Below are 13,277 nucleotides of genomic sequence, written 5' to 3' on the forward strand. Positions count from 1 at the left end.
ATGATGGTGGGAAAGTCACTCACGTTCCACGAACACGCGCAGGAGCCCCGGGAGCCGGCCACTGACCCCCAGCACCGGCTGGCAGCACCTCTTGGGCAGCAGGAGGAGCAGGGTGGGATGGAGGTGTCACCCCATCCCTGCCCAAGGCACCCAGCATGCTACAGTCGGCAGCATCAGCTTGTCATGGTCAAGCGCGCATGGGCCCCACTGGCCAAGCCCAGACCCCATTGAAAGTGTCAAGGCCACCAGCGGATGGGGCCAGACGTCCTGCATGGACACGTATGCTCTCACAAACACGCTCCTCACCCCAACCCTCCCCCCCATAATTAAAACCATGCTGGGCTCATTTGAATAGCAGAGCTGGCGAGCGCTCTCCGCTGCAACGTAAATAGTCCTATTTATGCCAAGCTCCCATATTGTAAATATCACGATGTATAGCTGGCCAACCCATGAGTCATCTCCCAAAACTCCAACTTAATAAATGGTGCCTCATCCATGTTCCAGACAAACACCGTCCGAGTGGCTCCCACCGCCCGGCACACACAGGGCCAGCACTGGCCACCCAGCATGCCCACCAGCCCAACGGAGCCGGAGGGACAGCGGAGCCACCCAGCCCCTCCATCACGACCCTTCCACAATGGACAGGCATCCCTGGACCAGCCTGCTCCAGGACGAGCCGGTTTTTGGCCTGACACCTGGCCCTCGCCCCTGCCCAACCCAGTTCTCTGGCACTTCCCAGGGTGTCCATGCAGCGGGCGGGTGGGAGCAGGCAGGAATGGCTGGAATGGTTGGGGAGCAGGAGAACGAGTCTCCCCTTGCACAGACCCCATCGTGGGGCTCCCACCCAGCGCCGTCCCCGCACACCCAGCCCTGGAGCTCCCCACCTGCCGCCTCACACTGCTTTGTCTGAGCACCGTGGACCTCGGCGGGGAGCTCGGCTCCTCCTGGGGACGCCGAGAACGCCACGGCGCCAACGGGGAGCCGGCCACCAGCTCCAGAACGCCGGTAAGGCCTGGCAGAGGGGCACCCCAAAGACTCTCCCGAGAGCAGCAGCGGGCGGTGAACCCCGGGCATCCCTGAGGGACCCTCCGCGGTACCCAGAGATGCCCACTCCGGCGGAGGGATGGCGGGGAGAAGGGCGGCCAGAGATCGGGAGGGTCTGGGGGCGGGGGGGGGGACGCACACGACACACCGGGCTCCGGTGGCGACACCTCCAGCTAGGGGAGCACTTCCCCAAACTTCGCCTCCCCTCCGAAGGGCGTGCGGCGGGGAGGGGGGCAGGGGGCAAAGTGCCACCCCCCAAAAAACGGGGAAAACCCGGAGGGGGCTCGCCCTACCCGCAGGGCCCCCGCCCCCCGCGCGCCCCCCTTACCTTCCACGGCGGCGAGCAGGGGCAGGAGGGCGAGGGGCAGGCAGCAGAGCCACAGCGGCCCCATGGTGCGCGCTGGGCCGGGCATCAGAGGCGGCGCGGCCGGCGCTCCATGGAGGCGGCGGAGCGCGGAGCGCAGAGCCCAGAGCCCCTCGCTGGGGCCGCCGCCGGCGCGGGCACGGCCGCGGGCACGGAGCGCTCCGCCGGCCCCGCCGCCGCGGCCGGGCCGAGCCACCGCCGCCGCCGCGCGGGGGACGCCCCGCGCCGCCCGCCCCGCCCCGCCCCGGGGCCGCGCCGCTCGCGGGGGCGGCGGGGGCGGCGAGGGGGGGGCGGCGGCGGGGGGGGGGCGCGGCGGGGGCCGGCGGCGGGCGGGGGGCGGCGGGCGGCGAGCGGGCGGCGGCTCCCCCCGGCCCGGCGATGGTTTCTCCCGGAGCTGTCGATCATCCAGAGAAAGCCGTGATTTCAGCCCAAATCCGCCTCGCCGGGGCTCGCTGCGCCGCCGGCACCGGAGAGGGGGCGGAGGGGCGGGGGGTCCCGGGGGGATGCCCCCGCCGCCGCGCCCTTCGCACTGCCCGCGGCCACGGGCCGGGCATCTCTTCCGCGGGGGTGAGCTCCCGCAGCTGCTCACCGGAGCCGGGGGGCCAGGGCGGTGAGAAGAATTCTCGTCTGGAGAAGGGGACGCGTACAGCAGGATAGAAAGAAAGAAACAAAAATCCAAGGAGTTGGTAAATCCGAGGCTTGTTGTGGGCAGCCCTGAGCCCCCGCACCCTTCTCCTCCACCATCCCCCTGCCGCCAGCCAAGAGAGAACAGCCTCCCCCCCGCTTCCCACGTGGAGCTGTTGTGACTTGGTCACAAGCCCCATTGACACTGCTGGGGTCAAGCAGGACCTTCCTAGAAGGTGCAAGATGAGACCCAGTTCCAATTCTGCATCGCAGCGCTCAACAGGCCTCAACTTCCCCGATGCCTGGGAACCACATCTGCCCTGTGAGCACCTCATGATCCACACCCTCTTAAGGGCATGCCAGGGAGGTTGGGACCAGATGGTCTTTAAGGTCCCTTCCAACCAAAACCATTCTGTGAATCTATGACATGTGGCTGCTGCCAGGACTCTTTACCCCAGGAGGTCCCCCTGCCACCTGGCATCTCCTCCTCACCTCTCTAGTATCCACGTTGTACCCAGCAGTGCCCTCTGCTCACCCTCCATAGCTGTGTCCCAATTACTGCTGGTTGGGCAGAAGGTTCAGGTGCATCCTGCAGGAAGCACTTGTATCCTGGAAGATCTTCCTAGGGAGGTCACACCCTCCACATGGATCTCTACACAAGCTATGCCAGGTTCATAGGCCAGGAGCTGAAGACCCTCTGTACTTTGAGGATGGATTCCTATCCCTCAACTCCCCATGGAAGGACTTGGAAAAAACAGTCTAGGTTCCACTGTGCTCTTCCTTATCCCATTGATGCATCAGCAGCTTGAGCACCTTGGGTTCTCTGCCTTGACCTACCACAGAAAATGATTCCACAGGAGTGGTTAGTGGAGGTGACAGCTCCCACACCTGATGGTGTTGGCCACATGCATGAGCCAAATGGTCTTCCTCAGCTCAGGCTCTGGTCTGCTTTGGGAGTTCCTGTCACTGCAGATGTTGCTGCTCATCCACGTTGGCCCCAGGTCTAACACGAGCACCCTGTGGCCCAGCTCCATCATGTGTGGAGAAACTTTCATCTGTAGAAGCTCTTTCAGGGTCACTCTTGCATTGAGGGAAGAGGCTGAAGGCCAGGACAGCCAGTGGCCTTGCTTCTCCTTCCTTCAGATGTGTTCTTCTCCAGGGCAAGAATCCCAAGGATCCCCAGCAGTTACCTACCATTCCAGCAATGTACCAGGCTCTCTCACTCCCAGACTCCCTTCACTCCCTGCTGCTCTGGAGCAGCCAGCATTTCCCATCAGATGTCTGAAAGCACTCACCATTTCCAAACTCATCATATCCTCATTTCAGTCCTCCTGGATCCTAGGGCTGTTGTGTCCTGCATGTTGCCAAGGATCCATGAATTCTCCAAAATGGAAGCCTGGAGTCCAAGAGCAGCAGTCCTGTGTGTTTACCACTGCCCACCCAGACCCTCAGGATTTTCTTGAAGCTCTCCAGGATTCCACTGCCGGACACAATGGGAATTTTGTCCCAAGGGAACAGTCACTGGAGACCTTCTCTCTTCTCTTTTGAGCTCCCCCTTAGGCTGTTGCTGATGGAGATGGACCTTGGACTACGCAGACTTGTCTGGCTGCTGCACTGACTTTGAAGCTCTTACATGCTCCCTGAAGTCTGGTTTGTGCCCTGAATATGCTCTTCACGGCCAGTCATGAACTGTGAGCACTGGTGCCACCTCACACCTTCAGGAAGGGCTCCCAGGAAGGGCTTTCTATGACTGTTGCATTTTTTGGCATCCATGGGAAGGCCTGCCAAGGTTCCACTGCCACTCTCACAAACTTGCTGTTCCCGGTGCAGGCGTTGTCACCAGTATCTACCTTCTGACCTGAATACCACAAGCTCCTCTGGTCACCATGCCTCAGTATCTGAGCAGACCAGCAAGTGCTGCAAAGCACCGTGCTATGACAAGGGACTCCAGGCCTCCTCCAATGTCCTTCTCTGCGCCTTCCACTCACTCTGCACCAGGTTCAGTGGCTTCAGTGGAGGCTGGCCATGGACTAGGGAGCGCTGTGCATCCTCACTGCTGTCTTCAGCCACACTGTGAGCTGATGCTCTCCTTGCTGCCATCTGGTGACAAGTGGCCTTGGAACTGTGTCACATGAACATGAACACCATCAGGCAGCTTGGATGTGGCCAGTTGGAAGTCAGGTTGCACTGGTTTTGCTGGTCCTTGCTGCCCACAAGTAACCCTGGGGCAGCACTGCCACAGGACACTCAAGCCCTGCTGCAGAAAGCATCAGGTACAGCCTTGATGAGGGTCACAAAAAATGGGACAACCACCCCTCCAGCTGCACCCACATTTTGGTTTACATCAAAAGATGGTTCCCAGGTCAACAGAGCAAGGAGAGATGACATCTAGGGGGACATTAAAACAGGTTTGGTGGTTACACATTTAATGCTGCATTTTTGGTTCCTGATGCGGAAAGAAAAAGATCATTTGCATGTGAAACCCTTGGCTCATCACACCTGGAGGAGGTGGCTCCCTCTCACCCTCTGTGAGGTTAAAGAGGTGAAGCAGGTGACAGCTGGGAGTCAAGGGAGGCACAAAGGAAAGCAGCAAGTGGTGACACAGAGCTGTCAGGCACAGACTCAAGGCTCAGTGAAGTAATCTTTGGTGATTCCAAGCAGCCTCAGCTACCAGAAAGATTCAGGAGATGCTTCTTTGGTCCAAGGAAGCTACTTGGTCAGTCTCAATGCCCCAGCTGAGGGAGAGGGAGGTTTATCTGGAATGGGAGAGATGGGGAGTGAGTCCCATGTTGGCACCTAGAGTAAATCTGCCTGTAAAGTCCCACCAAAAGCAGACAGGGAGCTGGTCCAGGGCCACTGACAGATGCCCTGCAGAGAATCAACACCCTTAATCCTGAATCGACACCCTTGGTCACACCTCTGCATGCAAGAGGAAAGCTTTCCAGGTCCTGGCTGAATCCCTTGGGCTCCAAGGAACCTCAAGCTTACAGGGGCAGGTTGGGAGGAGGAAAACATGAGCATATTTTTACAGAAATTGGAGTCTCCCTGCAGCAGAAAATCCGGTAAAAGCAAAACCCAAGTGAAAAGCAGCTTCAGCTGTTCTGGCTCTGGCTGTGATGGGCTTGGCCCCAGGCCAGTGAGTTAATTCTGCCTATTAACTAATAGTATAGTATTGTCGGTAAAGATTCATTGCTAAACTTATGTTTTTAAGATATCACTTATCATTTAAACACTTAACTCCTGATCCCCGAACATGTACAGGCACCATGTAGCCCTGCAGCCATGCTGCAGATAACCAAAGCCACCACTGGCTGGGGAGGCCGGGCAGTGTTTAACCCTTTTTCCCCTCTTTGTTTGAATGATAAATTGTCTGGAGTAGCACTTTCCAGAGGAGAGCAGGCCCTCCCACTCAGGGACCACTTACTATCACCTACTTAATGTTCCCCAGCTCAGCAGGGATGGAGGAACTGTTCCCAATAGGGTATTTTTCTAACCTCTGTGAAGGGTGTGTGAACAGCCAGAAACCCCACGGATATCTGTGATTGCAGCCTGTCACCACCAAGGGCCTCCCTCTGTCCTTCCTTGCCCTTCCCAGTCACCCCAAGTGCTCTGCAGGCTGCGGACAGGCAGGTCTGGTCCTTCAGGGGGAAGGGTGAGAGCAGCAGGGGCTCCCCACCTCCAGGCTGAGCCCTTGGTGCTGCCCAGCACCTTTCAGCTCAACATCGGCACTCTGATCTGTGCCACAAATCGACAGTTTCCAGGGATCTCAGAGCTCTCCCGCACCATCCCAGAGCAAAGCAGCACCTTCACCAGTTACACCAGTCACCAGCCACCACTCCAGCAGGCATTGGCTGCAGCCCCCACCCTTCCCACCCCACTGGGGACACTGTCGGCAGGTTTCTCTGCACAGAGTTAAATAAAGATTAACCTTTTACATCCCTGTACACTCGCTGAGGGTACCTGGCCCTGGATGGCTCGTGCTGAAACGTGACACTGGACAGCCCCACCTCACTCAACCTGTTTATCCTGTTGCAGGGACCTGAGGAGGGGCAACCAGCGGCTCCCTCTCCCCTTCAAGTCTCTCCTCCGGCATTTCTGAGCCCTCTACATGAGGGATTCCTGTGCGTACCAACCCCGAGCTCCCTGGTACCAGATGAAACGGAGAGGAGGAAAGTCAGAGGATGGCCCTGGGCAGCTGAGCATCGTCCTGCACTGGGACCCCCAGGAACGAGGCAGAGCCACAGAAAAGCTCCAAGCGAGGATTTAATCTCTGCGGGGAGGGGCTGCAGTGAGGATCGGGGATCAAGGGGTGGAAGGTAACCCTGTTTCTGTTGCTGCTGCAATGTCTATAGTCTGAGGGTTTAGAGGCTTCAGCTAGATTAAGAAGGAAAAGTTAACTTCTAGATTGCAGTAATGATTTGGAGTTTTCTCCAGTCAGAAAATGAATGAAACTTTTGAATTGTAGCCATGGGAACAAATTAAAGACAAGAGGCACTTTTGAAGCATTTAAAATAGATTTAGAACTGTAGAATTGAGTAGGAAATTTAGGATTTTTTTTTTGACAAATTTGAACCCAGGTTCAGAATTAAAAGTAACTTTTGGAAAAATAAAGTTCATAAAAGTGTCTTCTTGGGGACTGCAAAGATGTCAGGTCTTCTTGAAAAATTTGTTTGGGTAAATAAGCAGGATCATAGGTAAATAAGTAGGAAGGAAAAAATAAAAGAAGGCAAATTTAAATAAAACCATATATTATATAATTATTTTTAAATAAAAATAAGGATTTCCTGATTTATAGACTAACATAATCATTACGGTTGGAAAAGACCTCTAAGATCATCAAGTCCTACCTTTGACTGAGTACCACTACTTTTCCAGAATGTAGAGAAATGTGACAATCAAGTATATAAACTACTACCCTATGTTTCAAAAAAAAAAACCCCAACATTTTAAAAGGCTACTTAGATATACTGCAAAGAAAAGGTGGAACCATCACAAGAATATCATGTTATACATAGAAACCTAATCCAAAATACTTTACAGCCATGAGGCATGACTGGCAGAAGATGGGGCTTGAATTCTGGAAAATATTTTCATTTTAGTGCTTGGTTATAGCCAGAAATAACAATGTTAGAGATAAATCTGCCCAGGAGATAACCTGTGATGAAAAACTGCCAGGCATTACCTACTGACAGGGGTAACAACATAGAAGGATGCTCGATTTAATTGCTGTCATTTGTAAAGGTTTGTAAAAGAAAAGGATGTAACCCAAGCTATTTTGTGGCAGGGAATCCAAGGTCCAGAAATCTTCCAGAAAACAGTTTTAAAGTTGTTCAAAAGAAGGTGGAAAAGCTGAAAAGTCAAACTCAGGTCTGTGTTTAATACTATAAAATTACAGGGTGGCATCCTTGACATTGAGAATGCTGAAATGGCATTTAATAGGAAACTGGGGAAACTGGGGAGAAAACTACCTGGGTTTTGTCAATGCTGGTGTTAAATATAGGAGCTTTGCAAATGCTTATGGACACTATGAAAAAATGCAACATTATGCGTTACATTGAAGGCACTCATGAGCAAAATCCCCAGTGCTCTGAGCTAGCAGGGGCTTAAGAGAAGGCAAATACAGGATCAGAGGCAATGGTCTGGTGTGAAACTGCTCTTTCCTCCTCAGAGGGGATACAGAAAGACAGATCTGAAGGAGGCAACCACATCTCCTTCCACAGCAGAGGTGGAAAACACACAGGTTGTCACAGGCAGGTTGAATGGGGGAGCCCTGAGTGGAAGATGTCCCTGTCCACGGCAGGGGGTTGGAACTGGGCGGTCTCTAGGATTCCTTCCAGCCTGAACAATCTATGACTCTATGCCTCTATCCAGGCAATTCCAAAGGGAAGCAAGCTATGGGAGATGTAGTGGCACAGAGAAAGCAGAGCTGTGTGCAGGCAACCCCCCTGCCAGGGTCTGGAGATGAAAGGTCAGGAGTCAGCAGGAACGGGGCTTGTGCTCTATGATTTGCATTTCCCATTCTCCCTTTGGGTCTAGGAATATCCAAATCATTAAGGTCTGGGCTGAAATGGGACTGAACTGGAACAATTCCTGCAGAATGATAGCAAATGCATGCACAGGCTCCTGACTCTGATATTGACTGATTTACCTTTCATTTTATTGAAGATTCAAGAGAATAATAATATCTAGCAGCAAGGTATCATAGAATCATGGAATTATAGAATGGGTTGGATTGGAAGAGTCCTTAAACCACATCCCATTCCACCCCCTGCCATGAGCAGGGACACCTTCCACTGTTCCAGTTTGCTCCAAGCCTCATCAACCTGGCTTTGGGCATTTCCAGGGATGGGGCAGCCACAGCTTCTCTGGGCAGCTTGTGCCAGGTCCTTACCACCCTCACAGGGAAGAATTTCTTCCCAATATCCCATCTAACCATTTCAGTGTGAAGGCATCCTTCCTTGTCCTGGACATGCCTTGTCCAAAGTTCCTCTACAGGTTTCCCCCAGTCCCCTTTTAGGTCCTGTGAGGCAGTAAAGTCTCCCTAGAGCCTTCTCTTCTCCAGGCTGAACACCCCCAGCTCTCTTGCCCAGGTACATTTGAGGGATGAAGATGCTCAGGGCTCCAGGGGCAGGAGCGTGGTGGGAAGGGACAGGCAGCACTTAGGATGCACTAGCACTGTGGAGGTGGTGGACACATCTTCAAGGAGGGAGAGGCAGGGGCTTATACTCAAAATGTGAGGAGACTTGGGGGGTCATTTTGGGGCTGGGCAGAGGCAGGGGACACATCCCTTCAAGGCTTGAGGAGTGCTGGCCATGGCACAGGAGCAGGACCTGCTTCATGTCTGTCTGTGGCTCTGGCAGGGAGTGGGAGGAAGCACTGCCCAGTTAACCAACGTGGATGGAGCACAGCTGCCCCTGGAACAGCCTGTCCTGCTGCCCTCTGGGTTGCTGGCCTGGCAACAGAGGCACCTGCCAGCCAAAGCATGCTCAGGTGCCTGCTGGCACCCTGACACAGAACGGCTTGGATGGAGCAGTGATGTGGAGAGGCCGTGGCACTGGTCCCTGCCAGGGGCACCGGGCACAGGGGACAGTGATGGTCACAAAGGTCATCCTTTCATCCAGCCCTGCAGTGTGCCCCATTGAGGAGGCTCTTTGCAGATTTCCCCCAAGTCTTGAACCTTGCAGCTGCTGGGATCCCATTGGCCCTGGAATCAGCATCCTGCTTGGTCCCTGTGGAATTTCTCCTTGAGTGCTCCTTTGGGGATTCTCATGAGCACCTGGGACTGCTGATTTCTCCTGCACTCATTGAGGTATCCCTGCTCCTGAAGGGACCGGAAGCACAGCATCAGGGCTGAGCCCTCACCATGCTGTCCTGGCACCAGGAGGGGATGGGGTGCCTTGAGGACTGCTCTGGTGGCCGTATGAAAAGTTCCTGGGAGACATAAACTCCGTGTATTAGAGGGCAGCTGAAGACCCCTGGGTAAGTGCTGCCTGCCAGAGGAAAGTCCATGGGGCTTCTCCAAAGGGGAATCCTGCTTCACAACCCTTCAGAGCCCTCCAGAGTGGCCGAACACACACAGTCAGTGCCATCTGTTCCTGGCATCTGCTGGGGGTTCCAAAACCTTTCCTTTAAGTTCCTCGCCGGAAGTTTTTTAAGGAAAGCAGGAAGCCTGGGAGAGTCAGGAGAGTTTCTTGTCACCTTAATTGTGTAAGAGATGGTTGCAGAGAGAAGTAAGCAGAGGCAGGTCACCAGCCCGTCCTGCAGGAATAGGGGTGAGCAAAGAGGTGACAAAGGATAAGTGATGCCGTAGGGAAAACATCCATAACTTCCCTTGCGCAGTGACAAGGTTGGTCCCTTCTGTTTTCTCCCAGGAATAAACCAAAGCTGTCAAATGACACTTCTGTGAGGTCCATGGCCAGGGTCTGAAAGATTGGGGTTTGGGATCAAAGGAGGTGATTCTTCACATGGATGGAAGGTGAATTGTTGACCTCCTCAGCAGAGCTGGGGACACAAAATTCACAAGGATTCAAATGCAGGCTGGAAAAGTCCTTGGAATGGAGATACAGGAATTTAGAACATACAGGGAAATCCATGGAAATTAAAATAGCTGGAGTCATCTGTACAGATCTTCTTGGACTCCTACAGCCCCCCCAGCCTGTCCTCTTTCTTCTGTTAAAATCCTTCCTTGGGAGGAAGGCCCCTTGGGAGATGTGGTGGATGCTAGAGACTTGTCCCATGGGCTACACCAACCTCTGCACTGAGCCACTGCAGGGGCTCCCTGCCATCAACATGCCACCAGTGCATGATGGGGACCTCCAGCACAGCTCTGCCAGTTGCATTCATGCACCCGAAAGGTCTTTAATTTGGCTTTAGTTTGCTTTTTTTCTTCCTCAAGGTGTGTTTTGTTCCGTCTGGAGAGCTGGGAATGTCAAGAACTGGAGTTGCTGTGCCAGTGCTGGGGTGGGGAATTCAGCAGAAGCTGAGGGAGATGGCACAGGGCCCTGTGAGAGGGAGCAGGAGGGGAGCAGGAGCCAGCTCTGAGGGGAGTTGAGGGGTGCTCATGAGTGCTCCAGCCTTGGGAGCACAGCAAGCACAGAGCCTTCCAGCCTTGGGATATGGAGGCAGAGATGTGTTGGGCTGGAGCTGTGCTGAATGCATTGCTCAGCAGGAATACTGGGGAGGAAATAAATCAGCCCCTGATTTACCTGGGAGGACAGATACTTCTTCCCAACTGGTTTTTAATTTGGACTCAATTTCCAAGCCCGGCTGTTCAGATGTCTCTGAGATAAGTGATCTGTGTAACGTCTAAGTCAAACAGGATTTTCCTTCTTTTCAGACAGCAAAGCTGTGCTCTGTAAGTGGATGTTCCAGCTAATGAGGTGTTAAGTGTAGAGAGAATCACAAGTACTTGAGGGCAGGATCCAGCTGGTAGTAAAACCAACAACCAGCACCAAGATTGTCCTCAGCTTCCAGGAACAACTTCAGACAATAAAACTGTACTGCGGGCTGGAGCGAGGAAAAACCTGGGAAATAGAACCACAATAATACAGCCATGTGTCATGCTACAGCTGCATCACATGTTCCCTTTCCTTGGGCCAAGGGAGGATGACAAGGGAGAGACAGCAACAGTGGCTTTTAGCTGGCAACCAGGGGCCAAGTGGGAGCAGCCCCGAGAGTCCTGAAATCCCAGCGTGTGCTGAAGAAATGTCCACAGAAGATGCAGTGAATCCTGCCAGGGAGGTTTAGCACAGGTATCTGCTCCCAGGGAGAAGGGATGCTGCCTGGGCCTGAGCTACTGTGCCTTGCAGTGTCTGCAGTGCTGAGAACAGGGTAAATCCTGAAGCCAAATTTATCATCTGCCCATTTTGTTTGCCTTTGGAGCAGCCCAAAAGCCCAGCTGCACGCACACTCAGTAGCCCTGGTGTCCGTCCCTCCACAGCAAAGCCACCTCCAAATGTCCTTTTGCCTCTGTGGAGAACAGGCAGCCCAGGAGCAGCAGGACCACCTGGCACAAGGACAGAGAGGATGCACAGGCTCCACAGTGACCTGGTCTTCAGGACACTTCCACACTATAAACCCAAAAATCACTGTGATATTCTCTGAAAGGGATTTTCTTAGTGTTCTGCTGTGGACAGAGCTCAGCTGGCATATCAGATGGACATCAGGGTTAGGGAGCAAGCCCATGAGGAGGCTGGAGGAGACCAGGTGGGGCAGAGAAGCATGAATGTTCTACAAATGCAGTGTCAAGACACATAGATGTCTTAGCAAGGGACTGAGCAGGGAGGATCAGAAACGTGTAGGAGAAACACAGCAAGTTCCCTAAAACAGCAGCCCTGCAGCAGGCAGACGTCCTGCTTTGGACATTCCAAGTGGTGCTGAGATGTCCACAGGACCTCATGGCAGACGGTAGAACACTGTCAGCTCCAATACCCACTCAATGTAAGAAAACTTGGGGTTGCAGGAAATCCCCTAGAGGGTTTCCAGGACCTGCCATATCCATCCTGACCTAGTGCTGATAAAACTGCAGGAAGATGGAGCAGACACCCCATATATGTTCCCACCACCACCTCCAGGATTTATGGGTATCTCCTGAACTGACCTTCTCTGGGACATGGGTTGTGCAGCAGCAAAAGGAACAACCTGCAGTCCCTGAAGCAATATGGATATGGATATGGATATGGATATGGATATGGATATGGATATGGATATGGATATGGATATGGTTTAGTGGGCATGGTGTGCAATCAAAAGTTGGACTTGATGATCCTGGAAGTCTTTTCCAATCTTTGTGATTTTGTGATTCTATGATTCTAATGCTGTCCCACTGCAGCAGGTGGATAAAGATGTATCTCTGGATCAGGACAGATCTCAGGAGCAGGGATGGAAGAGCTGGGAGAAAGGTTCCAGCACCAGGACCCTCACTGCCATCCAGCATGGGATAGCACTTGGTGCTGGCTGAGCAAGGTCACCAGGGGATGGAATAACACAGGACTGGCAACAAGCCAGCATGTCTCACAGCACTGGAGTTTATCTTTAACAACAACAACGGCAGCAGCCCCACTTTGCTGGAAAATACCTGCCTAGTGCTGGGATCCTGCATCCTCAGACAGAGCCAGGCATCCTGCGGGAGCTGAGCCGTGTTATCTGCCCGAGGGGGATTACGCTGTGAAAACGGCTCGTTGGGGATTGTATATTAACAGGATATGCTCGGCTGGTTGACAGGAAGCAATAAAGTAATTTGAAAGAGACTGGGAGAGAGTGTGTGAGTTCCTGCGTCTGTGTTAAATCATGGCTCTAGATAAGCAAACAGCGGCCCCGGAGCGGGAGGAGCGCTGCCAACAGGGACACGGCTAGTGCCAGAAATCTCCGGGAGCTGCCGCAAGTCCATCTCGGAGGCAGCGTGGAAACCACTGGGACTGCGATTACAGCTCTCCCATGCCCTGCTCCGGGCTCCGGTCCTGCAGGATCCCGTCCCTGTCAGCCCAGCTCTGCACGGATGCAGGAGTGCAAGGAGAGAATCCCTGGCAGCCCAGAGAGCTCTGTGGCTGCCTGCAGCAGCCCATCCCACCCACCTTTAGAGCTCCGGGAAGGAGCTGCTCCTCCCGGCAGCTCCAGGCCTGCCGAAGGAAGGGGAGGAGAGCCATGAGGAGAAATACGTGCGGCTGCAAGGAGCGACCCTGCCGAGAGAAGGGCGAGGCAGAGGCTGCCGCGAGGCTGAGGAGAGAAGGGGGCTGAAGGCACTCGT

General features: G+C 54.0%; 2 protein-coding genes across 3 annotated transcripts in view; one reads left to right on the top strand and one right to left on the bottom strand.

Moving 5' to 3' along the window:
* The window catches only part of EPHB2 (EPH receptor B2), a 125,698-nt gene extending 124,082 nt beyond the window's left edge, over positions 1–1,616 (bottom strand). For both annotated transcript variants that reach the window (XM_038159484.1, XM_038159485.1), the window contains exon 1: positions 1,373–1,616. In XM_038159484.1, the coding sequence (XP_038015412.1) occupies positions 1,373–1,457 (85 nt within the window). In that variant the 5' untranslated portion in view covers positions 1,458–1,616. The remainder of the gene's footprint in view (positions 1–1,372) is intronic.
* LOC119710449 lies at positions 348–12,760 on the top strand. Its single transcript, XM_038159488.1, has 3 exons — positions 348–1,005; positions 6,068–6,348; positions 12,363–12,760. The coding sequence occupies exons 1-3, from the start codon at positions 496–498 to the stop codon at positions 12,472–12,474; spliced, it is 903 nt and encodes a 300-aa protein (XP_038015416.1). The 5' UTR covers positions 348–495; the 3' UTR covers positions 12,475–12,760.
* The last annotated feature ends 517 nt before the right edge of the window (positions 12,761–13,277 follow it).

The sequence above is a fragment of the Motacilla alba genome, chromosome 21 (assembly GCF_015832195.1).
Source record: "Motacilla alba alba isolate MOTALB_02 chromosome 21, Motacilla_alba_V1.0_pri, whole genome shotgun sequence".
In the NCBI taxonomy this organism is placed as follows: domain Eukaryota; kingdom Metazoa; phylum Chordata; class Aves; order Passeriformes; family Motacillidae; genus Motacilla; species Motacilla alba.

Coding starts and splice junctions, on each gene's coding strand:
- LOC119710449 (XM_038159488.1), top strand. CDS start 496: ATGTTCCAGACAAACACCGTCCGAGTGGCTCCCACCGCCCGGCACACA. Junction 1,006..6,067: donor CCACCAGCTCCAGAACGCCG/GTAAGGCCTGGC, acceptor ATCCTGTTGCAG/GGACCTGAGGAGGGGCAACC. Junction 6,349..12,362: donor CGGGGATCAAGGGGTGGAAG/GTAACCCTGTTT, acceptor GTCCCACTGCAG/CAGGTGGATAAAGATGTATC.